At 35.4% G+C, this 25,603-nt stretch overlaps 3 protein-coding genes across 8 annotated transcripts; 2 read left to right on the forward strand and 1 right to left on the reverse strand.

Annotated features, from left to right (window-relative positions):
* Positions 1-463: 463 nt before the first annotated feature.
* eRF1 (eukaryotic release factor 1) lies at positions 464-6,824 on the forward strand. Its single transcript, XM_074184904.1, has 7 exons — positions 464-874; positions 937-1,112; positions 1,451-1,689; positions 1,746-1,976; positions 3,121-3,471; positions 5,241-5,388; positions 6,237-6,824. Exons 1-7 carry the CDS (start codon positions 789-791, stop codon positions 6,320-6,322), a joined length of 1,317 nt encoding a protein of 438 aa, XP_074041005.1. The 5' UTR covers positions 464-788; the 3' UTR covers positions 6,323-6,824.
* Positions 6,825-9,085: 2,261 nt separating this feature from the next.
* Positions 9,086-10,799, reverse strand: LOC111509174 (charged multivesicular body protein 7). The gene is made up of 3 exons (XM_023164867.2): positions 9,878-10,799; positions 9,544-9,768; positions 9,086-9,473 (listed from the first exon to the last, which is right to left on the reverse strand). The coding sequence occupies exons 1-3, from the start codon at positions 10,715-10,717 to the stop codon at positions 9,219-9,221; spliced, it is 1,320 nt and encodes a 439-aa protein (XP_023020635.2). The 5' UTR covers positions 10,718-10,799; the 3' UTR covers positions 9,086-9,218.
* An 806-nt stretch (positions 10,800-11,605) lies between these two features.
* On the forward strand, positions 11,606-25,355 carry fbl (pantothenate kinase 3 fbl). 6 transcript variants are annotated; one of them, XM_074184907.1, is made up of 8 exons: positions 11,606-11,840; positions 12,032-12,164; positions 20,646-20,824; positions 22,590-22,763; positions 22,877-23,121; positions 23,230-23,406; positions 23,604-23,757; positions 24,875-25,355. In XM_074184907.1, the coding sequence occupies exons 2-8, from the start codon at positions 12,044-12,046 to the stop codon at positions 25,043-25,045; spliced, it is 1,221 nt and encodes a 406-aa protein (XP_074041008.1). In that variant the 5' UTR covers positions 11,606-11,840; positions 12,032-12,043; the 3' UTR covers positions 25,046-25,355. The 6 variants fall into 6 exon arrangements, with proteins under 6 accessions (XP_074041008.1, XP_074041009.1, XP_074041010.1 ...); XM_074184908.1 differs by having other exon boundaries at positions 11,609-11,840; positions 23,622-23,757; XM_074184909.1 differs by lacking the exons at positions 11,606-11,840; positions 12,032-12,164 and adding an exon at positions 16,944-17,143.
* Positions 25,356-25,603: the final 248 nt, after the last annotated feature.

A 25,603-nucleotide genomic window follows, 5' to 3' on the forward strand; every position in this document is an offset into this window, starting at 1 on the left:
ATTTGTCTTCAGTTTCGTTTTATTGAGTAATGTCATACTGTTAGGATTTCTGGGAGCCTGAAATCTGCTCGTTTTTTCCGGAGCACAGATCACAACAATGTGGTCTGTGGCCCGGAGCTTCAGTTGAGAATTTGTTAGAGTACCTAATAATATTTTTGATACGATTATTATAGCCGTGTCAGAAATTGGATAGATTAAATAGATTTCTTACCATAATGAGAAGCACAAGAAACTAAAGCAGTTTGTAGAAGAAAACTACAGGATTGTGTTTTACCGTATGATATAGTTCCAATCTTTCCGCTAGATGTCGTATCTAGTTGATGAACTCCATGATGCTCTGTGATGAACTGTACACTACGTTGAATATTGACTCATGACACAACGAACAATAAAAAAACGCGTTATTCTGAAACCCAATGAAACGTAGGTAATAAAACACTGTCTCCAACTTCAAAACAAAAAAGGTAACAATACTCAAAATATTAATATAAAAATCGAATAAAATTCCTCTCCCTTTTCAAATACCCAATTTTGGAACCATTTCCTTCGTTCTTTAATATCGGACATGGAAGGTGTTTAATTTGAAAACGTGATTCCGACCTTCGTATTACGGTTCTTTCTGTAAATATCCAGTTCTAACCAGTTCTGTTGAGTTACCTGAATAACCAGTGAAAAGTGACTTTCCTCGATCTCTTGTTGATCGGCTGCGGGACCGCGCCATTTTGCCTTACGTACACGTTTCCTTATTTTGGTCATTTAGCGAAGTTAAATAGATAAATTTATCTAAAATGTCGGGCGAGGAAACTTCTGCGGATAGGAATGTAGAAATTTGGAAAATTAAGAAACTCATCAAAAGCTTGGAGCTGGCAAGAGGGTATGTAGGACAGTTTCCTTGAAAGTGAATTTCTCCAATGCTGATTATATATTTCCTTGTAGAAATGGAACCAGTATGATATCTCTCATCATTCCCCCAAAGGATCAAATCTCCAGAGTTAGCAAAATGTTGGCTGATGAATTTGGAACTGCTTCTAATATTAAGTCCAGAGTAAATAGGCTGTCAGTACTTGGTGCAATCACATCTGTCCAACATCGATTGAAGTTATACACAAAAGGTAAGAATATTGTTGAATTGTAGGAAACCACTATCGTAAATTATACTTTGTTCCATAACATTAGTTTCACCCATCGACATATTGTTTCGGAGAAATAACTTCTAAAGTACGTTTTTATTAGAAATATTTTCAATCATCCATTAATTGAAGGTGTAAGCATGATGTATGTGATGGAACTGGTCGATACTTAATGATAGTAAATGATAACAATAATAAATTAAAATCTTTGTTGTTCATTTATATTAGACAGTTGTTCAACGTAGAATAATTTATAAGCTCAGGATGGGTTGGGCTGTTGTAGCAAAGCACAATCCAAATATTGCAATTTTTCTTTATAGTACCGCCCAATGGCCTGGTCATATACTGCGGAACAATTGTCACAGACGAAGGAAAAGAGAAGAAGGTCAATATAGATTTCGAACCTTTCAAACCGATCAACACCTCTTTATATTTGTGTGACAATAAGTTCCACACCGAAGCCCTCACAGCCCTCTTGGCGGACGATAACAAATTCGGGTTCATCGTCATGGACGGTAACGGGGCCCTTTTCGGTACTCTTCAAGGAAATACTCGTGAGGTAATGCAACGCAACCGTCGTTTCAAGATCTCCCACTAATTTTTTTTTGCTTAAAGGTTTTGCACAAGTTTACCGTGGACTTGCCCAAGAAGCACGGAAGAGGAGGTCAGTCAGCGCTGCGTTTCGCCCGTTTGAGAATGGAGAAGAGACACAATTACGTAAGGAAAGTTGCTGAGGTTGCCACACAGCTGTTCATAACCAACGATAAGCCTAATATAGCTGGGCTTATATTAGCTGGTAGTGCTGATTTTAAGACTGAACTTAGCCAATCTGATATGTTCGACCCGGTAAGTGATTTGCGCTGTTAGTTTTTTGGCAGAGTGGTTTGCCAGTAAGTACCTGAAATAACAAATGTTACCTGAATTATCAATACCAATTCTAAAACAACAACTATTTAACTTTTGTAACATATCAAAATCACCAACTGTTGATCCAAAAACCTACTTGTAGATTTCTCCAGCTACCAATGGATCCTAAACTAGTTGTCAAAATTCACAAATTCAAACGAGGGGAGCTGCTTAGTTCTAGTTGGTTGTCGAGGGTTTCGAAATAAGACAAAAGTTATTTTCTTTTTCCTAAAAATGTTATTTGCTCTGTTAGTCTTTTGGTGGAGTGGTTTGCCAATAAGTACCTGAAATAACAAATGTTACCTGAATTAACAAATGTTACCTGACTTATTAATACCAATACTAAATGTTCATTTTTTCAATAATTTCTTTTTTGTTCCCTTCAAAGTAGTTCCCCTCAAATATAATACACTTCTGTCAGCAATTTTTCCAATCCTCAAACAGTTCTGACATGCACTTTTTGGTATGTCCTTCATCTCTCAGCAATTAGGTTTTCATCTCCTCAATCGTCGCAAAACGCCGTCCTTTCATGGGTCTCTTCAATCTTGGGAACAAAAAAAAGTCGCAGGAAGTCAAATCTGGTGAATACGGTGGCTGAGGAATGATTACGGTCTTGTTTTTGTTCAAAAAATTACTAACAAGCAATGAAGGATGAACAGGTGTATTATCGTGATGCAAAAGCAATGAACTATTTTTCCACAATACTAGATGTTTACAATTATCATTCTCTACACATATAACGGTTTATAAAACTGTAATCTAACCTCACTTTGAATATTGTCCATCTTTCAATGATTTTTATTTATTATGTATATGGTGTTTCTTTAATGTAATCTAACTTAACAATATTTAGATTTCTATGTATATTTTGTTTTCCTTTCAATGTACTTTCGAATGTTCATTATAATAATAATAATAATTGTAAATTATTGAAGAAAATTACAATTTTGTTCAACTGGCTATCAACCGAAGTCCTTCCGCCCTGTTCATTATATTTTCATAGTTTAATAATGTTGTAAGATATTTATAAATTTGTATTTTTTTGTATATCAGACTTGCCTACTAAATAAATAAAATCTTTCAGAGGTTGCAAACGAAAATCATAAAACTAGTAGATGTTTCTTATGGCGGTGAGAACGGTTTCAACCAAGCCATTGAACTAGCGGCAGAATCTTTACAAAACGTCAAATTTATCCAAGAGAAGAAGCTCATCGGCAGATACTTTGATGAAATCAGCCAAGACACTGGCAAATACTGTTTTGGGGTAGTGGATACTCTCAGAGGTCTCGAACTAGGTTCCGTCGAGACACTCATTTGTTGGGAGAACCTCGACATTCAGAGATACGTGCTGAAGAATCACGCTACGGGCTCGGAGACTGTTCTCCATCTCACCCCCGAGCAGGAGAAGGATAAGTCACACTTTACAGACAAAGAGGTGAGATCGGGGAAGAAAAAGTAAGGTTGGGGTTTCGTTGAACGTTATTTTTTGTACAACTGTCTAAAAAACTTTTTTTACTGCCAAAATTATTCACAAAATAAACATGAAATATTACTTTTTTGAAGGATTCATTTTCAACAGTCAATTTTTAATTAATTGATCATCATAAAACAATTTCATTCGCTGGAATAATGATTGATTGATTTTGTTATCCAAACTATCTTCTATTTAGCCTTCTGCTACGGAGGCAGATTTCCAGCCACCGTGACATTTTATGGATGTAATGTTGCCCCCTGCATTGGCCAGAGGAGTTACAGAGCTTCTCCTGCAACACTGACCTGTGTACATGTTATACATGTCTTTTCCAAGTCATTTTGCAATCAGGCTGGGAATTTCTCCTATTTTACTCGTCCCCACGTGTTGGTTAATACATTTTCCTCGCGAATATTTCAAAAATAATCTGTTACTTTTTTAATGAGGCGATCTTAGTGCTCTATACTTGCGGTGTATCTCAATATAATCATAATGTGAAACGGTAAATGTTTTTGCGCAATAGGTCTTCGTATCAGGTATTTTAACAATCGATATAGATCCGGCATATTCAATGGCATCAAAAGTTATCTGTAATAACTCTTCAACGGCGACAAACACCGCTGATACACAAAATTATGATTCAATCTGTACCTTATTAAGTGAATTTGTTCCGTTATCAGCATCTGGAATAAATTTATTGATATTATCCCTTGATAAAACTTTAGATTGATAGTAGGAGGTTTTATAATTTTTGAGTTTGCCTCAAAATAGCATATAAGCACATACAGTGTGACCCATTTTTAATGGAAACACCCCCCTAAAATTTAAAGTTGAAAACCGATTTTAATAATTTTTTTTTTTGAAATGTCAAGTACTAAAAGGTCTACCTTGGGACAAAATTTGAAATGTTTATTAAAGTTTCAGGGCATACTACGATATTTTTTCTTAGTTGAGAATCGGGATTTTTTATTAGCGGTTTTTTTTTATTGAAAAAATCAGATGTGACCTATTTAGAGGCACTCTGAATCCAGTGGCGTAGTGATTTTTTCAATAAAAAAGACGCTAATAAAAAATCCCGATTCTCAACTAAGACCTTTTAGTGCTTGACATTTAAAAAAAATTTAAATCGATTAGCAACTTCAAATTTTAGGGGGTGTTTCCATTAAAAATGGGATACACTGTATAAGCATCATTTACAAATTTGGTCATATATTTTCTCGTATACTAATTTGCCATCCCAGATATATCTAATTGGGGTGTCACTGCCACTATCTTTTTTTTTTTTTTTTTTTTTATGAACATAAACCGTTTCTATAGTAATGACACAGAAAGACCGCTGGATGTTGTGAACTTGTATGGGAAGTATTGATAACGTTAAGGATTTTGTCCTTTGTCCTGGAAAAGAGTAGTATTATTTTGTTATTCTGGACTTGTTTTTTTTTTTTTCAGACAAGAAAAATTGCGATTTCACTGAAAACATTGAATAATATTTTCGAGACAACAGTCGTTTAAAAGCAATAACTTATCGGAACAAAAAACCACGTCAAGATGTATTGGAAGTATTTATTTTTAATATATTTCAGACGATGTAAATTCACATTCACAGTTGTACAAAAAATGTTGTTTGTATTTCGTGTATAAAAGTTGTGTTTTCATAACATATTCGAGAAAATTAACACTCTCATATAGCGTTAAAAAAACACTCACTTGATACAAAAATAACTGATTTTTAGACGGGCGTAGAATTGGAATTGGTAGAATGCCAGCCTCTTTTGGAATGGCTGGCGAACAACTACAAGAACTTTGGAGCCACCTTAGAAATTATCACCGACAAGTCTCAAGAGGGATCTCAGTTCGTCCGCGGGTTCGGTGGAATTGGAGGTGAGTTTTTTGTTGTCCCGATTTGATGGGTTCTCAAATTCGCCACAAACCGTGGTTGTATTTCTATCATATTCTAAACAACTTTAAATCAATCATTTTTGAAGGTTGTGAAACATATACATTTTGTTCACCATTATTTCACGTTATGGCACATTTTTATGACTGCACGCTTGCTTAATCGAAAAAATGTAGTTCACAGTGCACAAACGAATTCTATAACATGTTTACTAACCAAAGCTTGTCTTTATATTTAACGCTGCTTGGATCAATAAGGCATTCTCCGATACAAAGTGGACTTTCAGTCTTTGCAGGCCGACGAACCGCTGGATGACGTAGACCTTGATGATTATTAAAGGTCTATTTCGTCAGCAATTTCAACAAGGTATTAATTGATTCTTTCTTGATGTTGTTTTCGTTTCAATAGCGTTGAAAAACTTCAATCGAAGGCTTAGCTTTCGTTTGTCTTGTGATGGTAAGTTGAATTCGGGTGTTGCTTTGATAAATTTATGCTAAGCTGGGAGATTACCGCAAGACTTCCAAAAATGTCTATGAAATGAGAAATATTTTGTCATGAAGGCATATATTGAATGTGTTGAGCTCTCCAGCCAATCACAGTGCAGCATTCGGATCACGCGAATGGTAGTGGGGGTTCGGGTGACAAGTGAAGGATGTCACGTGACGAATGACACAACTGTTCAGTGAGCGTGGCATGTCATATGATCAGCATGCTGCTCTCTGATTGGCAGGAAGATGAAAAACTTGTATATGAGTGTCTTTTGTCGTGTGAGATACGACGGAGGAGTTATTGAAAGTTTAGGTGAGGTAATCATTGAGTTATTCCTTTTCAGGTTTGTTACGGTACAAAGTGGACTTCCAGAGTATGCAATTAGAGGAATTGGAAAACGGAGAGGATTTCGATATAGACGATTACTAAATGTCTGTAAGAATTATTTGGTATTGACTGCATTTGTAAGGTTAGCGCCGTTCGGACCAGATTAAAGGAAACTGCGACTCAGTATCCAGAATGCGCAATATTTTGATAACTATTATAATTTATATAATTGTGTACATTGTGTGCTTTGCACAGATAATCAATAAATGATACGGTTGCTATTCCTCGTACCGTTGAATACTGTTCTTAGTTTAAATCTCTGTTGAATTTTGTATATTGAAAGAAATATTTTTTGTCTTTTTCAGTTGAACTTTATTAATTATCTAGGTATACATTAGTCGGTTTTTATAATTATTATATTAGAGCCATTTTTATCGGAAGCTAAATCAAGTGATTCGTCAGTTCAAGGGGTGATTACGACATTTAATAATTGCAGTGAGGAAATGAGAAATGAACCGTGCTGAATGTATTATTGAATTGTGAAGGAATCTGTGTTTGTTGCCTCTGGATTGGTCAAATAAAAGATGTTTATCTCTCTTTTCTACATTTTCTTTTATTTCCTTTCAACATATTTTCCATATTTTCTAATGAGAAATCGACGACCAATTTTCAAAATTTTAATAAACAAAAATCCCGTTCAGTACTTTTGAATGAAGGACATTAAGGCAAGCCTCCTTTAAAGTTTGTAGCGGATAAGGCTAAAGGTACAGGTAAAAAACCCATGGAAAGAAAAGAGAAGAATGTTCGTTCTATGAGTGAAGTATAAAAACAATTACAATGGATATACACATCATCGGATAGCTTACTTTGGCGGTTATTTATGGAATATGGTCGTGACGTCATCAACGGTGCTTGAGAAGCAAGAAAATGTTTGAACTTAATATATATCAGCAAAATTGAACATAAAAAAGTATAATTATGAATTCGAAAAATATTGAATAATTGCAAATATGACTTCTTATTGTTTTTTTGGGTATATAACCTTCCACAATCTGATAATTAAACAAAGCTAAATCAATCGTCAGCAGATTCTTTATTGATTTAGCTTTGTTTATTTTTCAGATTGTGGAAGGTTCTGTACCCCAAAAAAAACAGAATAATTTACTCAGTTGTTCAATGTAATCACGATGAAATGATAACACAAAAATCAACGAGAAAAAACAGCTGGACCGATTTCAATTTCAGTACCGCTAATGACGTCACCAAAATGCACGATTTGTTGAAAGCACGAAACCGAGCGGTCCCTTCAACATGTATAATCATCAAGTCAGTTTTGGGCAGGCAGAAACACTTCAATAGTGGAAAATGTGGTGTGGTTAGTGGAGTGGAGTGTGTGTGTGTGGTTTGTTCTGCGGTGGTGTATTTGTGGTGAGAGGTGTGATGCGGTGACACGACATGTGTAGTGTCGCTTGTATATGTGCGTGTTCTGATATATTTCCACGGCCAGAAAAGTAATATTCTGAAGTCAGGTGTCAATCTGACTGTTCTTCAGGTCTCTGCGAAACTTAAAATATGTCTGTTTCCAAGCGAGAACTGTAGCAATACGCATAGAAATACCATGATGTTGAGATTTTTACAAAAACTTCAAGATTTCTATGCATCTTTGTCCTGAGGCTTTGGCTTCCTCCCAACTGTAGTTGATTCAGTAAGATGAGCACCGCGCCACCTATGGTCAAAATCCGTCGGGAATCTGCAACCATAGTATAAAGATATCTTTATACTATACTGTAACTTTGTGATTTCTATTAATAGATGTTTTGTTTATAGGAAAACTACTAAAATTACAACAGAGGCAGCTACAGCTACCTGTCTAGGAAATCATATAGATATGGTGGATATCGAGTGTCTTGATGTATGTTTGAAAGTTGTTGACAATGTTTCGTGGTGTATTTCATCAGTTCGGACTTCCATTGTCTAATATAATATAAATTGATTTGATAACCCTGAAAAAAATAAAAAGAGATTAACCGAAAGTAACAATTTTATTAAACAAAAAACTGAAATTACAAAGAAATAACATACAACAACAACCAAACAAATAAAAATTGAAATATTAATAAAAGCTGAAAAAATTAAAAATATTATTAACAAAAAATGAAAAAATAAAAAGATTTCAAACCAAGTTATGTCACAACGTTTCGATTGTTAGTATCCACAATTGTCTTCGGGTAATAACTGGACTTATTCCTCCGAGATCTGACTAATTATAGGTCATTCAAGTGCTTTCACCTATTCCATCTTTCCGCTACATTGGTTTTGGCGGGAGATAACCGTTTGGCGGGAGTTGGTCGTTTTTCGCTTGATTAGAGGTTTCCATATGTTACGTATCTCTACGCTAGCTTGACTAAATGCATTGTTGGACAACATATACGCGGCTTTCCTGAATTTTCTCCTAAACCAGTGCTCCTCTTTGTGAATGATTTCAGCTCGAACCCACTTGATGTTGTGTTGATGAGTCCAAACATGCTCTGCTATTCCGGATTTGTAATTTCAGTTTTTTTGTTTAAATAAAATTGTTATTTCTGGTTAATCTTTCTTGATTTTTTTCAGGGTTATCAAATCAATTTGTATTATATTAGACAATGGAAGTCCGAACTGATGAAATGTCTTGATGTAAATCCAGGAGATAATTTCATTGGACACAGCACTCAAAGAAAGGCAAACCATAGGCGTGTTTTTCGGGCATTTGGCCCATCATCAGTATGGTGCAGCCAAGTACAAGGATGGACATGAAATTTTACCATTTCATCTGTCCAGTTTTTCTCAATGAATAAATAGAACTCACGTAATGAAAACTAAAGCAGATGAAAGTAAAAATCTTTTAATACACAACAAATAAATTATGAAATTATTGAAATTGACATCACAATAGTGAACATTAGAAGCTGCTGAACTCTTAAAATAATCTCTCTTCATGTCTAGACCAACCACCAAAAATTCAGTATTTGATTGTTGCCACTTTGCCTTCAACCTGGGGTGCTTCAGAGTTTTCATCAGGAACGTCTGGTAGATTAATCGTCAAGTCCTCAAACTGCTTCTCCATCATACTATCATTCAAACCTCCACCATCATGAGGTTCATCATGTGGTTCTTCTCTCATTAGCTCTGCCAATTCCTCTTCCAGATCAGCATCGTTCGATTCCTGAGCTGGCCTTGCTAAAGCTATCTGGATATCGTCGTGCTTGTCCAACATCTGGAAATGATTAATTAATTATAAGTGATACACAAGAATATCATTCAATAATTTAAAAAAGCAAGCTTACCTCTCCGAGCTTGATCATCGTGTCATCTATGGCGTCTTCAGACAAACCTGTGTTCTTGAAGGATTCATCAAAAGCAGAGAGAGCTCCCTTATAAGCTTCCCAAACGTGGGCATCTTTGTGGGTTTCCTGAACTTTTTCGAGCAAGTTTTGAACGTTTTGTAAGGCGTTGATTTTCTTTTCCAGCCGCTTTTCTAAATCGTGTTTCTTTCTCAGAGAGCTCTTGGCCTGTAACAAAAATTAATTCTCAATTCATCTGGTCCTGAAACGGATCCTTGCAGAACTCTAAATTTGAATAATTTTCCAACAAACTTTGTACTAATTACATTGTTGTTACCATTTGTCTGTGATTCTTCGCAAGATGCATTTTGGCTTCCTGGACGCAAGCTTGTATATTGTCCTCCAGCTCTTCCAGACTTCTCGAAATTACTTTTTCGTTCTGCTCCAGTGTATAGATACCTGTGTCTGTTTCAGTTATTGGACACACTTTGCCATTTCCGTCACCAAATTTTATCAAGAACGTATCAAGATCATCACTTTGCTTGTTGCTATCCAACTTCGTAACCTCAATTATACGTTGATTAGCTAAATGATGCAGTAAAAGCTTCACGTTATCGGCCTGGTTGTAACTTTTTTCTAAGGAAGTCAGCAGGTCTTTCAAACTAATTAACTTGTTTTTACGACTGTCTGGTAAAGACTTCAATAAATCATTACATTTGCTTTTAATAACTTCTAAATGCACAAAAGATTGCTGACTAGTATCCAAAGTGAACACTGAATTTTTTATTTTATTGAACGACCACACTACAGGTTTCTTAATCAAAACGTCCGTTGCCCAACCAGTCCAAGTTGGGGCCATTTTCCTGGAAAACTCATCCAGAGGCTGTATTTCTCCATTTTTATGCATATCACACAAAACCTCTTGTAAACAACTAGGCGGTCGTCCGTTTCTGATGAAAACATTGCTGAGTGAACTCAACGTGAAAGTGTAAATATCATTTGCCTGACAATAACTTCTAATGATAGTTTTCCAGGAGGAGATTTTGCTGTCCCAGTCCTTGGGATTTACACTTCTGTTTCTCAACGGTGCGAATAAAACGTTAATCCTTTGTTCATCTTTCAAACATTCCGGTAAAATTTCTTCTGGAATTCCAAACATATTCAAACTACGCACCATAAAATATTGATATAATATTGCGAGAATGGGGAAAATAAAATAAAAACAAATACAAAATAGAAGGTAAAACAAGAACCATCTGTAGACAGCAATATCCTCTCATGCATACTTATTACAAGGTGCTATTATTGACAATAAAGATTGCACAAATCAAATGCAAATCAGGGCAGAATAAATTAATTTCAACTCAAAACTGAAAAATCCACAGGATTCAGACGTATATTTTGGATTTGATATTACGTTTATGTTAAAACTCCGCTTTCATGGTGAAATGATTTACCCGTAAACTCAACTCAAAACTGAAAAATCCACAGGATTCAGACGTATATTTTGGATTTGAGATTACGTTTATGTTAAAACTCCGCTTTCATGGTGAAATGATTTACCCGTAAACTCAACTTGTTTGATAATTGAGCCTGGGTGTTAATTTTCGAAATCTACCTTTCAGTAAATGTATTGAAGGTAATAATAATTGAATATGTGCTGAACTGCGATACACATTTCCATGACTAGAGAACTGAATCATCATTTTGTGCAATTAATAATCTTATTTGCACCCATCTCAAACCACACTTAAACTATGATTGTGCAACTGGGCCTTACTTATATTAAGCCTATCAGCAGCAATCGGTTTAAATCCTCAGAATTTTTTCATTTTGTTAATTTTGAAGTAATCGTTTTATGGATTTGATTCCGTCTATATTCTAGTACAGTATGGAGGTTTGTATACCTTGCATAAAGAGAGCGATTCGAGAATAGGGTCTCACATAGTTAGCTGAGGCCAAGAAGATTTGAGAAAAGAAGAAGAATTTTATATACAGGGTGAACCAAAAAATAAAAGTTCTACGTGACGTTTGAAATGACAGACATCGTACGATTCTTTATTTTTACGTCACATATAGGTATAGGTACCTAACCCATCAATTAATTGGCGTTTTTGAGTACGCGTGTAAACCATAATAATCATTAAAATATTTGTTTAAATAGCTGATTACTAAGGTCGAAGTTCATTATTGTTCTAAAACGAATGTTACAAAACACGTGAACCTTTTAAGGCATTCATTTCAGTTGCGATATTTCTTATATTGTTGATAGGAAGGCAACAATCTCGAAATGTACAGAGGTAAGAGGTCACCTCGTTAGTTATTAGATAATGATGTTTACTGAATTATGCAAATCTCTATACCGACCCATGCAATCCGTCGTGATTATCACGTTTATAAAATGATTTAATAAGTTCATTTGGGAGTCGACCACTGAACGTGAATGTTATTCTAACCGGTGAATTAACAGTTACAAGTTTTTTTGTTGCAGTAGTTAAAATCGATGGCCCCTCACAGCTGTAAGGGTTGTCTGAGAGATATTATAGCAGCCAGGATGTCGAGGGAAAGCAAGGAAATAGCTATGGATGTTAACGGAGAAAACGAAAACGGTGCCTATAGTCCATGTAAGTTACATTTCTGGTATATGTAATTGAGTGGTTTTCAAAAAGTCAATCTGATATAAGAGGAATAACCTATCCGGTAAAATAACAACTGCAAATTACAAAAAAAAAGTTGGGAGAGCTGTTGCTAACTACATTGCTAAACCATTGTCTAATTCAATCAATTTCTCAATATAAAGAGTCCAAAGGATTTCCAATGTACAAAAATAAGGGTTAAGTAAGCGTATTATCCTTTAATTTGTTTACCCAGCCGTATTGCTAAGATTTTTGAATTGACATACTTTGAGCAACACGAAGGATGTAGCTTATTGCTTGTATTTCACTTAGAAATCATTGAATGATGAAAAACAGGCTATAGAACTCTTTTACGATCATTCTAGTGCTTTTGACCTAAAAGACTCTAAACTAATGTTCTGTAGGAGTATACCAAGGCTCTGTACCTGGACCTTTATTTTTCTTCATTTGAATAAGCAGCATTAATGGCATATGGAATAGCTGATCATACAAACTTAAATATATCACTTCATCAATTCAAATAACTTGTTGACAACTCCAATAAAGCATCACAGTATCAATTCCAACTATTGGAGCAATCAATTCAGTGATATATTTTTACATATATATGTTTTCAATTATTGTGTTGTATTATCAAACGTTGAATAGTTCTATATGTGTGTGTTCTTATTTGTATTTTTGTGTTATCGTATAATGCCTTTCATTCATTTTTTTAATTGTATTGAGTGACATGGGTTTTGAAATACGCCTGAGGAAGCTTTTGTTCAGTGAAACACAGTGAAGTTTTACTTGGATGTGATGTTTTTCAATAAGAAGAGCAAAAAATAGTTATCAGGTATAAATTATTATTCAAGGAATAATACATGAAATTGGTTACTACTTGGTTACTTGGGAATGATAATTAATTTGTTTTGGTTAAGTTAAAACATAAAATGTTTGAATCACACCAATCTTTTAACTTTTTTGTGCAACTCACAAGTGTTTTTATTATTCCAAAGTATGGTCGTGTCATCTGCAAATAAGGTGAACTTCCCAGAAATTTTAAGCTTGGTGAGGTCATTAATATATAATAAGAAAAGAATGGGACCTAACACAGAACCTTGTGGAACACCAGAAATAATTTTTTTTTTTTTTGAAATTATTTCACTAACTGGCTTTGTACTGGGAAGAAACGCCCTTTGAAGATTCATTTACCAAATACAAAAGTGGACATGGAGCACTGTGATCCTCAAAGAAGGTCATCGATGTTTCAGAATAAGACACATGTCTTATTGCGACGTCATCACGACTGTATGTCACGAATGAGTTGAATCTTCTCATGTGATATCACCTAAATATGTCCAAAACACGCCCTTTTCTCAATCACCAGAACTGCAACACTCTTCTAGACGCGCGTTTCACCATCCAAGTTGACATATTCAGGACAGGAATTAAACGGCTTATTTCATAATAATAATAAGGTTGGTGATATACTTGATCCTTGTACACCTGTTCTTCAATACTGTTGATTTCACTTATTGGTTTCTGTTTCATAGATATGAGATTGTCCATTCCAAACATGGTGATCAACAGTATCGAATGCTTGGGTCGTGTCAAAAAAACCATCGAACTTGGCGTGCTTTTTTTTGTTCTTGGCTCTCCTGATGTCAATTTGTCCGGGCTATAAAAAGAAGAAAATCAAATTAAGCAACAAGAATGACTTGATAGTTCGTACTGAAACGCGGTCTCTTGACACGTGTTTCGCTAACCAAATTATTCAATTCAATTCAAATATACTTCATTGTCTGAAAAATAAATTCTTATTGACAAAGCCTTGTGCGAAATATAAGTAACATATACATGAAATCCGAGTATCCGTAAAATAATTTTATGATTCACACAATCAAATGCTTTGGCTAAATCACAGAAGACCGCAGCTACTGTTTCTTTGTCATTAATGTTGGAATAAACATTGTAAAGAAATGAAAATATGGCATCGGAAGTGTTTTTTTGCTTTTGGAAACCAAACTGGCAATCACTTATTATTTTTTTTTCATTCAGAAAGCAAAGGAGTCTTGTTTTGACTAATTTTTCTATCGATTTAGCCATTGCAGAGATTAGAGAAATTCGACGAAGACTTGATGGACCATTGATGACTTCTCCTTTGACAGTGCTAACTCAATCGACTTCTTCAAAAAAACTGAAAAGATTCCTTCTCTAAATGAATTATTTATTAGACTAACTAATATATCGAGTATTCTTATCGGAATATTTTCTAGGAATTTTATAGAGATTTCATCTGAGCCTGTTGAGGTTTTATTTTTAATGGGAAATAATGTTTCATGCAGTTCGGTAATAATTGTATCATATAATATAAAGGTTTTCGTAACTTCGATATTCACATAGTCTAAGGGGTCACCGGCTGCTTTTATAGCTTTTTATAGCGTCCTCAGGAATATATTCAAGTTCATATAATGATAATAATAATAATAATAGATTTTATTGCCCCAGACTACAAAATAGAATTATGAAATAGAATACAAACTCATATGGTAATCTGGCAAAAGGCACAGTTCGGTCTTGATGGTAAGGTGAAGGAGGAAGAAAACCTGGAAAAGAAGAAGGAAACCTGGAAACAAATGATTTTCCAGGTTTCCAGGTATACAGAATATATATTTAGTAAAGATTATAATGGGGAATGTTCCTCAATTTGGGTTATTACAGCAAATGCAAGTTTGAACAAAATAAAGTTGAGTTTAATTCATGAGTTTTACAAGTTCACTTCGAAAAGTATTCAAATTGATGTTTCAAATGTTGGGTTTTAATTTTTAAAGGGATTTGTTTCTAATTCACATATCGGCAACAGCGCCTATATCTAGTGGAAATACATACCTAGATATTCTACTTAAAAAAGGAAAATTATCTTTATAAATCAACAATTAAGGCAAAATATAAATTAAAGTTCAATACCACCTCCACAAGCCACATAAACAACAGTTGTTTTGTTATTAATTTATATAGAGGAATATAGGTTAGGTGCACAAAATGTCATATGTCACAGAATGTCTCGGAACTAGGACCATAAGTAAACAGAACAGCACGCCTCTGAAATATGTCATCTTTGTTTGTCTCATACAGGTAACAGATTCATTGTCCTTTATTAGCTATAACCGATGTTGCCAAATGGTGAAATAGAAACGAATCCCTTTAAATGTTGAATGCATTATTTCATTCCTTTTTTTCAAGTATTTAAATAATTTTTTAAAGAAAAAGGTTGAAATGATGAGTTTAAAATGCGTTGTTTTAGAGCTCTTTTATGAAAACTACTTGATTTTCGTCAGGAGGAACGTTCCCCATTACCATAAAGAAAAATACAACATGTCAGACCACACAAACTAACCTATAATCAATTTGTCAGTTGCAATAAGAGTGGTGACTGATATTTTAAATGCAAACGGAGAAAGATTTCTCATTTCTATAAGTATACAATTATAAACCTTGGCCATATTGTAGGGAAAAGATGACTTGAGAAGAGAAGTTTTGAAACGAGGAATTGTAAGTTGATTTTCAATACGGATATTCACATCGTGGATTTGTGAGCGAAATCTCACTTTGCTGTAAAGATATCGCGACAAAAAAATTTTGTGTATAAGAGAACAAAAATGAAGTTAACGTCTTTTTCTCATATCTATCCAGACCAATTCAGATGCAGACGAAATATTACTACGTCGACTAAGGCCACATATAAGCCTGACACATTAATTTCGTATCATCTGAAGTCTTTGACTATCAGTTTGCAATAAAGCAGGCCCATATAAGCAGTCAGCATATTAAAAGTGTGCCATAACAAGTTATTACATTTTCTCGTTAATAAATGTCTATTAGAGAAGTTTCAAATCACTGAATGCGTTTTTATGACAAAGGAAACATGATTACTAAATTTTAGTTCAATATCTAGCATGAACCCCAGATTTCTCTCACAACTGGAAAATATTAATGGCGAATTGTCTAGAAACAGGGCTATATTGTGTTTGTTTTTTTCTCGTGCTCCTTTGCGTCCAAAAAGCAACGCTTTAGATTTAGCTGGATTTATCGTCAAACAGAATTTCTTCGATAAAGAAGCCAAAGTTTGTAGATCGGAATTCATATGGTCACAGGCAAAACGAATATCACTTTCTTTAAAGGACGGGTAAAGTTGTGTGTCGTCCGCGTGATAGTGAACCGAGAAGTGAAGTATATGTTTATGAAATTGCGAAATATAAATAGTATACAGAAGGGGTCCAAGGATTGATCCTTGGGGCACTCCTCTTTTTATAATTGCCAGATGAGACAGGATTTCATTGAACATCACAGACTGATGACTCTTTCAGATAGATATTGCTTAATAACTTCAAATGCATCATCTGAGAAGTGTAAAGTAGCCAGTTACAGTTCGTCATTATCTAGGGCAGCAAAAATAACATTGGATAGGTCCATTAAGTATCCTAATATGGTAATTCGATCCACATGAGGAGCCACGAGGTCTCCTGCGATTGAACTTCTGGATAGTTATTCAGATAAGTTTCGAAAAATTTCCAATTTTACAATACAGTGTACAACGGTATCATTTACGGTCAATCTCTAACTGATGAATATTAAAATTTTATATTCATTAACTGAAATGTTAGAGACCTTGACTCGAATATTTTTTTCGGCCGGAATAATTTTTAACGACGTTCTGTACGGCTCGTGCTGAGTGCGATAATTGGTTTGGTTTTTCGAACCTTATCTAGATTCTCGTCAAAGTCGTTTAGATAAAAAACGCGATGGAAGTTATCTGAAGTTGGTCGATTAATGAAATAAATCGCGACAAGGTTCCTTTTTTTGCTTTTATTTCGATCGGCGGCGAATGTGAGTGGCACTCGATCGGAAAGTTGTGTAATTGTTTTCTTTTTCTCGAGAATAATTCCCCGTCCAGTGCAACGAATAAAAAATGGAGTTGGGCTCAAGTAAGTCGAGTTACTTTAGAAACTTTCAGTGTTGCTCTTGTACAGGGTGTTTCTAAAGTTCTGGCTTCACTTCTTTGCTGTTGTTGGAACCAAGTCTCATTTCTCGCGCAAGGAATCAACATAGACGTTTCTGATTCTCGTCTTACAATATAGAATCGAAGTGTAATTAAGTTAATATTCATTTTGATTACTTTTTTTTTTCAATAGTTTTGTCCGTCTACTTTGAACTGTAATATCTAATTGAATACTCATTCAATTTGAACGACAAGAACGTTAATTATTGAGAAAGGTCTTAGAGAGGTACAGTTGATGATTGGTTTGATTTATATTCATCTGATCGCTTTCAAAAAGTCTGCCTGGTTGAAAATGTTTCGGGCTTGACTGCCATCACTAGTGGTGTACCCCAGGGGTCCATTCCAGGCCCTACGTTGTTTATTATTTCCATCAGTGTTCTACTTCACGTCATTGGTAGAAACAATTACTTCTGTGCAACAGCTGATTGTTCTAACATCTTGATCACACATAATTATTATGACAGCTGTGTTTTCATAGCCAAAGTTAGGTTATGGGTGCAAAAGAATAAACCAAGACTCTTCGCCCTTCATTCAGTAGGTCAAGATTCTCAGAAAGAACCGTTTCTTCAAATGAAACAATCCTTGAATATTAAGAACAATAAAAAGTGCTTGGGTTGGTAATTGATTATAACCTCAACTGGGCCAAGGAAGATCTTTCTCTTGAAGATGATCACTTGGTGATCGAAACACATGTCGAGGTGTTAAAGTAGCACTTTGGTGTTTGGGAAAAAACTCAAGTGATATTCAAAGTAAATGTTGATTTTTTTTTCCATTTTCTCGCCCTATTGAATTGAAAACGTTCATTCTTCGTTTTTGGTACATCAAATCTAGGAAGAGACTTGAGAAATCTTTCTCTCTCACTCTCACTGTCTTCTAACGAACGCAGATCTAGTGGGCGGGGCCATAACGGAATTCAGACAGCTCTTCCTACATTTGATAAGCTTCCCCCACCATTATGTTTCTCTCATAATTCCCCTTTCGGTTGATATGCCACGCCTTCTTTCGGTTAATATGCCACGCCCTCTTTCGGTTAATATGCCACGCCCTCTTTCGGGTAATATGCCACGCCCTCTTTCGGTTGACGTGCCACACCCACTCTCGTTTGATATGCCACTCTCCCTTGTGGGCGTGGTCCCAATAATTTGAGTCATGCCTTTGCTATTACAACTTATTTAAAAAATAATATAGCAAGCGCTAAACGTGTCATAAATAAGCATTCAGTAATTTGAAACTTCTCTGACATTTATTAACGAGAAAAAGACCTTGTCATGTCACACCTTAACTATGGTGACTGTTTATATGGGCCTGCTTTATTGCAAACTGATAGTCAATGACTTCAGATGATACAAAATTAATGTGTCAGGCTTATATGTGGTCTTAGTCAACGAATTGGGCTGAATAGATATGAAAAAAAGGCGTTTACTTCATTTTTGGTCTCTTATACACAAAATTTTGTGTATAAGAGACCATTGTAAAGATATCTTTACAATCAAGTGAGATTTCGCTCACAAATCCACGACGTGAATATCCATCTTGAAAATCAACTTACAATTCCTCGTTTAAAAACTTCTCTTTATCTAGTTTTCATAAAAGAGCTCTAAAACAACGCATTTTAAACTTATCATTTCAACTTTTTTCTTTAGAAAATTATTTAAATACTTAAAAAAAGAGGAATTAAATAATGCATTCAACATTTAAAGGGATTCGTTTCAATTTCACTATTTGGCAACATCGGTTATAGCTAATAAAGGACAATGAATCTGTTACCTGTATGAAACAAACAAAGATGACATATTTCAGAGGCGTGCTGTTCTGTTTACTTATGTTCCGAGTTCCGAGACATTGTGTGACATATGACATTTTGTGCACCTAACCTATCTTCCTCTATATAAATAAATAACAAAACAACTGTTGTTTATGTGGCTTGTGGAGGTGGTATTGAACTATAATTTATATTTTGCCATAATTGTTGATTTATAAAGGTAGCAAATAGAACATGACTTCTTTGTAATTTCTTTTCATATTTTATTGAGTATTATAAGTAGTAGAGCTGTTCATTAAAATGTTATATAGTGATACACTCTTGATGACTGGTTTTTTGTAAAGCGATGACACAAATTATTAGGGCAATGCAAAACGTCAACAACATTGGAGGACAAGTAATAATACGCCTCTGTACAGAGCATTTGTATGTCTTGCAAGAGTTGTAGTGGGGGTTACATTAAAAATGAGTTTGCCATCACGTTTGGCGCTTGCTGTACGTAAAGTATTTCTTTTCTTCAACATTTCTTGTACTACATCAAACCACCAGTTTATGGTAGTGTCAGCCAATGTTAACTGCACTATATTCTTTGTACCAAAAAGCCATATGTCCATAGGGCATATTTATATAAATGTGTCAAACATGTGATAATTATTGTGACATGGATGCTATAGACATTTCTTCGGCTTTGAGCCCTTTTAATCAACTAGAAGTAGCTGATATCATGATAATGGTGAAATTATTATTATCATCGGCGAGAATGCAAATGGGAACGTTTGGGAAAAGGAATATCCATGTGTTTTGCAGTCAATTAAGAGTAGATCGTGATTTGGTAATGGTGAAGTTGTTAATATTTTCGGCCAAAAGGCAAATGAGGACGATTAGAGGTAAGGAAAATTCCTGTTCGTGGAGAAAATGGTTAGAGAAGTTTTCTAAACAACGGATACCATAACAGACAACGCAGATACGTCGTGTTCTTGTAAAACAAATTTATTTAAGGTCTCGAGACTATCACGAACGGGAGACAAAAAAAAGGAATGTAAATAAAAGAAATGAGTTTTCAAAAAAGTGTTTGTTGGATAAAAACAGTTTGTGAAATACTTGGGAATATTTGAAATGAGTGCGGCTGAAGTAGTCGAAAAATAATTGCAATACATTCTCAACAGCCGGAAGAAAGATATTAAGGGTGGGAAGTTTCCAAATTGACATCCTGTATAACACTATCATTGCCAAATGCCTGGGTAATTCTGAAACAACCTGGAACTTTTCATAATCTTTATGTAATATGTACATGTTTTTTTTTCAGTAGTTGCAAAGTTTTCTATGCAATTATGTAATTTTCTTCAAAACGCATACAATTTTTCTCTTTGTCAAAAAGTTAGCAGTATTTTTGCTGATCTTGCCACAGTAATCAGTGCGATAAGCTTTTCCGCTTGTTCTCTTTTATCCCAAAACATAACATACGTTTGCATATGCACCTAACATTGATGCTTTTTATTAAATAGGGAAACTTTATGATGGCCTGTCCTTCATGACGGACACCTCAAGTATAAACGAAGATTTTCATTATTTTATAATGTGCTATGTATATTCTGCAACCTGCTCTCACAAATAAACTTTATTAGTTCTTCTGCGAGTCTAGCGTAACCTTTCCTCTTTTCATCAGCGATGCCTTGGTTTGGTATGGATATCGGTGGATCTCTGTGCAAACTGGTTTATTTCGAACCTGAAGATGTACCCCACAATGATTCTGCATCAGAAGTAGAAACCTTGAGGAATATCAGGAGGTATTTAACGAAAAATTCCGCCTATGGAAAAACAGGACATCGGGACATACATTTACAAGTGAGTTTATGAAATGAAAAGTTAAATTGACGACTTTTGACGTTATACTTATGATTCTCACTGTAGATTTTCTGACTGGCGGATATTGACGATGAATGAAAAGAAGGAAATGCTGTTATTCGTATTAGATGAAGGCGTACCGTTTTTATTTACCTCTCATTATAATTTCAAATGTGCTATTGAAACTTAAATGAGCATTTTGAAATCCAAAACGACGTCAATTTTGACCCTCGTGCGGTTGTTAAGTTTGTTCACTTCAAGAAAACTAAAATAACTGAAATTTACGAATATAGGAACTATGCTATTAGGTACTATACAATAAAATGGAAAGTTACATATACGTTGAATCGAATCAGTCTGATGAATTTCGAATTTTAATTTGAAATATTTATTTTCTATAAACTGTTGTATTCACTAACAGAAAAAAATTGAAATATGTTTACCAGCCTCACGAATCTCGATCCTCAGAAGTCAAAATTTTTTCAAGCTAAAGATTAGCGAGGTCTTACCTTTCAACGTGTGATTCCTGGAACAAGTACGCACAATACAAATCAATAAAACATTCAAAAACTCGAACAATTGTATACAGAAATTAGGTAAAATGATTAGTGTAGATATTTAAGATGCTAGAAAGACAAATACACTTACAAACGGTCATTATTTGCACAGTTCATTAGAAATCAAATACTTTATTATTTATAGTCTTGAATATTTTGGACATATTCCCATTTTTTACGATCTAGTACCTATTACTATAGTAAAGTGTTTGACACTTCAAAGTCACGAGTTACTTCTAACAAATTTTATTGCTTTTCAGAAAATATAATAAAAACGACCCAGAACCATCTGTTGAATCATTCTCAAAGAGTTTTGGACGAAGAAACTTCATAAGATTCAATTTTCAGCAAGAGAGTTCCCCAAGGCTCAATACTAGGGCCACCACTTTTCTTGATTTATGTTAGGTTATTTCAGAAGCTTTTTTGTTCATTTTTATGAGTCTACTTCTTAGTGGGTACTTATTCAGTTTACTCCAAATGAGGGCCATCCGAATCCGTGCACTTTTGCCAATGTAACACGAGTCGATTGATTGCGTCAGCATAAAAATTTGAGTTCGGGATTGGATGAAGTCGGCGAAGGCCGTTTTTGCCTGGTTCTGATTGGTGAAGGTTGTACCGGTGAGAAAGTTATCGAATTGCTTGAGAAGATGGTAGTCGATTGGCGAGAGGTCTGGGAAGTATGGTGGCCTAGGCAGAACTTCGACGCTCATTGTCCAATGTTTTCGGGTTTATTAGTCGTGATCTGCAGGTGTTTTTGTAGCTGACGTTTAACCTCTTTCTTACGGTTGAGATTATTCTTGTTTTTGTATTTCTATGGCTTCTCTGGATAGCCTTTTACGCTTATTTCCGTGGTTCCCATATAAAATGAACCACAGCTACAGGGTATTCGGTTTACTCCTACTTAATGTATCCTTGGGAGCTTTAGCTGACCTGAGACCATTTTCTACTGTTCTTGTGGGCTTGAAAATGGGCCCTAACTCCATGTTTTTCGAGGATCTTTCCAATTTTGTCCGACACGCCGCCTTTGCAGGGCCGTCCGCAATATTGTTACCATCCTGAATCAAGTATGAAGTTGATAATTTTGGTTTTATCTAAACGCATAAAACTTGAGCACATCGTTGCTCAACATCCATTAGGTCTAGAGTCTAGAGAAACTACTTCTTTTAACATTCCATTGTTTTTAAAATCGTCTGTAATATTGGTTACAGATGGATAAAATCGAAATACGGGGAATATTGGGCACTCTACATTTCATTAGATTTCCGACAAGCGAGATGAAGAACTTTTTAGCACTGGCGAAGTACAAGGGCATGGCGAGGCTTGTGAATATCGTCTGCGCTACGGGAGGGGGCGCTTACAAATTCGAGGAGGATTTCAGGAGAGTAAGTATAAGTATTTAAGAAGTATGAATATTGTGACGAAAGCTTGGATCTTGTAAGACCGTTTTAATGTGTCCGGGGTTGTTTCTATAAACAAACTTCGTTTTTTTTCCCAGGAGGTAAATATGCAACTGGCGAAATTTGATGAGTTTGAATCTATGATAACTGGGCTTCATTACATCGACCGAAACAACCTCACAGAATGTTACTATTGGGCTAACCCGACAGACGAAAGTAAATGTGCCAAAATGAAATACGATTTTTCCAGCCCGTATCCATTCCTGATTGTGAACATTGGTTCTGGTGTCAGCATATTGGCCGTGCATTCCGAAACTAATTACCAGAGAATTTCTGGCACTAGGTGAGTCACTTATAATAGTATTTCCCCCTTTTTTGAATCACTCTCACATTAACGCCTTAATTTCATTTGAAAGTGCGCTACAGTTAAAGGTTTGTACTTGTTTCACAGTATAGGGGGAGGTACATTCCTCGGCCTTTGCTGTCTGTTAACGGGATGCAATAGCTTCGAAGAAGCCATAGAATTGGCAGCTGAAGGCGACAATACGAATGTCGATAAACTAGTTAAGGATATATACGGCGGGGACTACGCCAGGTTCGGTCTTCCCGGAGATTTAGTAGCCAGCAGGTAATCAATGTTTATATTCTTCTGGAATGCTCTTTACTTCTCTAGCGTTGTGATTTCTTCCACTAGCTTTCAGTAGGCTATTTTTTTCCAACCGTTCCTCAACCTCTCTAACCCGATAACCACTTGCTTGCTCTTTATAATTTTCTTTCGTCTTCTTCTATTCGTCCGCTTTTTTGCGCTCTTGGTGTACACTGAAGTTTCTCGGCCTTGTGTAGCTTTGGACAGATGAATTCGGAAGAGAGACGCAACAAAGTCAGCAAGCAGGATCTAGCAAGAGCGACGCTGGTCACCATCACCAACAACATAGGTTCCATAGCGAGGATGTGCGCCAAGCAGGAAAGGATCGATAGGGTGAGTTGAACGGAATTTTTTCCAGAACAAACACCTTTCCCAAATACCAGAACTGCGATATAGTATGCCCGACGCGCGTTTCGCGCGATATTCAAGAGAAATCTCGGTGAACTCTGACAGAAATTCAAGAACTGAATTTACATACATTTATATTGAATACCTTGAATTAATTAAACTCATGATTTGACCTACAATGCCCAACTTCATTCTTGCTGTCAATCTCAAATCTACTCTTCGTTCTGTCAGCTACCAAAAAGATATGGCAACCCTGCCATTTCTGGGGTTGACGAGACAGTATTCTGAGGCGCAGGGTGACCACATGTGGTAGATTTCTACTTTTTCGATAGATTTTCAACTCAAATCGAAAAATTGTAGATGGATTTTCGTCGGTAGATTTGGATAAAACGCCTTGGCGATAGAATTTTCATTTCAATGTGAGTGGCGACATCTGCAACAAATGACATGAATTCATTGTTTTTTAGGTTCTGCCCGCTTCGATACACAGAACACAAATTGGTTACAGATCATAAAACATCAATTTCCCGATTGCTTGTTACTGTTTTGTGAATATCGCTGGCCTCCGAATAAAGGAAGCAGATGATAATACATAATCTCATTTCACTTTTCGGTTTCAAACAAGGAAACATTTTTGTTTTTGAATCTTGAAATCTAATACTTGAAATAGTTAAAGTATTCGAAATAACCAACGACTAAGAATCAACTAGAAAACAACTTGCTATTTCAAGTATTAGATCACACCCATTGGCTATACTCGTAAGAAGGGCAAGGCCTATATTCAGTCATTCTATTCAAATGTCTTTACAATCGCCACCTAGTGGTCGAAAACTCAAATTTTCACAATGTTGGTGACCTTCAAATATATTTCAGTAGGTTTTCAAAGACACTGTAGGTAGATTTCTCAGATAAAATGTGGTCACCCTGCCAGGACGGATTTTAAGCCTACATTTGTGAATCTTTTAAGACTAACTTAGTATCTTAGTCATAGATTGCAAATGTGGTGCTTTTCTGCCTGTTTCCATCCAGTTCCTCGTTATTTAGTTATGAATTATCACTCTCACGTATGTCATTGATTCATGCAATTGATTTGTATTCCTAGGTGGTATTCATTGGCAATTTTCTGAGGGTCAATCCGATAGCAATGAAACTTCTCGCGTACGCCATGGACTACTGGTCAGACGGGACGATGAAGGCGTTGTTTTTGGAGCATGAAGGCTATTTCGGAGCTGTAGGATGTTTGCTTCAGTTTCACGAAGATCTCAAGAGATGAAAGTTGCTCCTTCACGTCTGCCTTTGATGTTGTTTTGCCGAACATTCCGAAAAATGAGGGGATATATTTTGCACAGTTGAAGAAAAGCACCTTTTGAAATATAAGTCGCAGATTTTTGTACTAAAACGTATTTTAGTTTGTAGTCACGTTTATTATTTATTGAAATTTATGTTTATATAGTGTAACAACATATTTATACATTTTTATACACTTAAGAAGAATGTTGGTTTTGATGAAAGGTTGTCATTCTCTGTTGGATCGAAGAAAATGTCTTAGTATTTATTAAACGGTGTTGGATATGTTTTTTTAATGGAAACGTGCATGAATTGTGTACAAACTCTGACGAATAGGGTTTACTTGGATGGATATACGGTAAATATGAGTCAAAAATTGGTTCTAAACAGTCAGTATAATATTCACAAACGAAGAAAGCAAAATAAAATTACTATCAAACGTTAAATTGAAAACATTTTTTGTTGTTTACTAGTCAGAATTAGACGAATATAAATAAAAAATGTGCTACTTGACCGGAATCGGATTAAAGAAAAGTTTGCGTAT

This window comes from Leptinotarsa decemlineata, unplaced genomic scaffold (genome assembly GCF_025532065.1).
Source record: "Leptinotarsa decemlineata unplaced genomic scaffold, Ldec_3_MD MMD2_tig00026361_RagTag_RagTag, whole genome shotgun sequence".
NCBI classification, from domain to species: Eukaryota; Metazoa; Arthropoda; class Insecta; order Coleoptera; family Chrysomelidae; genus Leptinotarsa; species Leptinotarsa decemlineata.

Bases quoted from the DNA above. Each gene is read 5' to 3' on its own strand.
- eRF1 (XM_074184904.1), top strand. From the start codon at position 789: ATGTCGGGCGAGGAAACTTCTGCGGATAGGAATGTAGAAATTTGGAAA. The intron at 1,690-1,745 runs GTAATGCAACGC...TTTTGCTTAAAG, and splicing joins TTCAAGGAAATACTCGTGAG to GTTTTGCACAAGTTTACCGT. The intron at 1,977-3,120 runs GTAAGTGATTTG...AAAATCTTTCAG, and splicing joins AATCTGATATGTTCGACCCG to AGGTTGCAAACGAAAATCAT.
- LOC111509174 (XM_023164867.2), bottom strand. From the start codon at position 10,717: ATGGTGCGTAGTTTGAATATGTTTGGAATTCCAGAAGAAATTTTACCG. The intron at 9,769-9,877 runs GTAACAACAATG...TTTTTGTTACAG, and splicing joins CGAAGAATCACAGACAAATG to GCCAAGAGCTCTCTGAGAAA. The intron at 9,474-9,543 runs GTAAGCTTGCTT...AATCATTTCCAG, and splicing joins CGATGATCAAGCTCGGAGAG to ATGTTGGACAAGCACGACGA.
- fbl (XM_074184905.1), top strand. From the start codon at position 19,704: ATGATAATGGTGAAATTATTATTATCATCGGCGAGAATGCAAATGGGA. The intron at 19,867-20,645 runs GTAAGGAAAATT...TCTTTTCATCAG, and splicing joins GCAAATGAGGACGATTAGAG to CGATGCCTTGGTTTGGTATG. The intron at 23,407-23,603 runs GTAATCAATGTT...TGTACACTGAAG, and splicing joins GGAGATTTAGTAGCCAGCAG to TTTCTCGGCCTTGTGTAGCT.